Raw genomic sequence first — 1,771 nt, forward strand, 5'->3', positions numbered from 1 at the left:
GGAAATCTTAAACACCACCTGCAGGGAATTCCCCATACTTTTTTCATAGTTCCTCAGATGGGCCATAATGCTTTGTCCACTGCTTTCAGTGTAGAATGGTCAGGTTACTTTTCTTTGGAATTAGAATGGGAATAAACTAGACTTGGTGAGTGTTAAGAAGAGATTGTCAGTAAGTTAATCATTTCCTTCTTCAATTTATGAAATATCTGTAGAGACAAATCCATAAAATTTGAACCTTATGTGTCAATTGTCAATAAATTCAGACATATTTCTCTTTTAGTTCACATGCAATAAATTTGAATGAGAAAAGGTACAAAATTTGTAACTTGTGGAATAAAATGAATATTATATAAAGAAATATTTCTGAAAACAGTACTGTTTTCTCACAAAAGAACAACGTGTCTCATTCACCTCTGTTATGACATTACAGGTCCAAGTTTCAACAAGATTAAAACCTAAACTTAGAGTACAGTTTCCCTTAGAAAGACAAGAGGCTATAACATAGTTGTATGTTGATGTTTTATATAAGCAGTGAATCTTAAAGTTTGTATATTTTGGGAAAGAGACCATATAATATTTATACCTGTGATAAGATTATGGGTTTTGGAATTCATTTCTTAGGAAAAACACAGCCTTGGCACCGTAGAGTCACAGCTTATAACAAAGGGTCCTAAAGTAGGAAAACACATTGAAATGATGGCAGTAATGTTTATTAGCAACCAACCAGGGTTATATATGAAAGAAATGCAACCTTGTAAGATGGAAGAGAGGGCATAAAAACCTATAAATGTTGACACCAGGGCCATTATGCGGTAGGTGGCTTTGGACTCAGGGGATGTTCTGGAGGAACTACTGGTGCTGCGGATATACTGAACTCGTTGTTTGTGCCTATACAGAATGACAACCATGGAGGTGCTGGACCAAACAATGACGACAGAAAGCAAAATTTCAGGAAGAACAAAAAACGTTGTATATAGTGAGCTTGCAACGTCATCATGACTTGATGTGGAGCAGTATTTCAAGCCACTTTTATGTGTCAGATTATTGCTATTCCCCTTGATATACCTATACACAGGAAAAAACATATTTACTGACATGTAGTGAATCCAGCAGAGGGAAGTGAAGAGACCAATATGCTTTGAAGCTTTGACTTTGAGAACCAACCAAAAAGACTTTCCAGGACTGATCGTGATGGCCTGGAAAACACTCAAAAAGCAAGTGGTGCCTATGGACATGTTTCTGCCTAGTCTTTCAATATACAAAAGAAATTCGCAGCCAAAATCATTGAGGAACCTTTCCATCCCAAAAGCTCTCATTATGTAGAGTAATCCTTTAGAAATAATGATCAAGGAGTTGGCTGTGAACATGTGTGTAAGAATTAAATCTGTGGTCTTTAATGCCTGTTTAGTATAGTAATGGATGAGGTAGTAGGAAAGAATAGAGAAATTCCCAACAATTCCAACTGTGCTCTGAAGTAAGAACACTATTCCTGTTGACAAATCCTTGTGGTCCATTCTGTCATTTAAAACTTTTTCCTTAAACAGTTCCAAAAATCACTTCCCTAAGCAAAATAGTGAGTTGAAATTTGAGACCTGGTTTTTGTGTGGGAAAATCACATGTTCTCAAGACTTCAAAGATATTGTGTACAACCAAACAGGACTCTGACTCACAAAATTATTTTGTCAACAATATTTGTAAAAATATTTTTTCAGTTAAACTGCTGATGTCTTTAATTGTACATATTTATTGAAAGAAGTTGCAGAACTTTACT

General features: G+C 35.5%; 1 protein-coding gene across 1 annotated transcript; it reads right to left on the reverse strand.

Annotated features, from left to right (window-relative positions):
- Positions 1–617: 617 nt before the first annotated feature.
- Positions 618–1,514, reverse strand: LOC114686860 (vomeronasal type-1 receptor 4-like). The gene has a single exon (XM_028861536.1). It carries the CDS (start codon positions 1,512–1,514, stop codon positions 618–620), a length of 897 nt encoding a protein of 298 aa, XP_028717369.1.
- Positions 1,515–1,771: the final 257 nt, after the last annotated feature.

The sequence above is a fragment of the Peromyscus leucopus genome, chromosome 1 (assembly GCF_004664715.2).
Source record: "Peromyscus leucopus breed LL Stock chromosome 1, UCI_PerLeu_2.1, whole genome shotgun sequence".
Taxonomy (NCBI): Eukaryota; Metazoa; Chordata; class Mammalia; order Rodentia; family Cricetidae; genus Peromyscus; species Peromyscus leucopus.

Bases quoted from the DNA above. Each gene is read 5' to 3' on its own strand.
- LOC114686860 (XM_028861536.1), bottom strand. From the start codon at position 1,514: ATGGACCACAAGGATTTGTCAACAGGAATAGTGTTCTTACTTCAGAGC.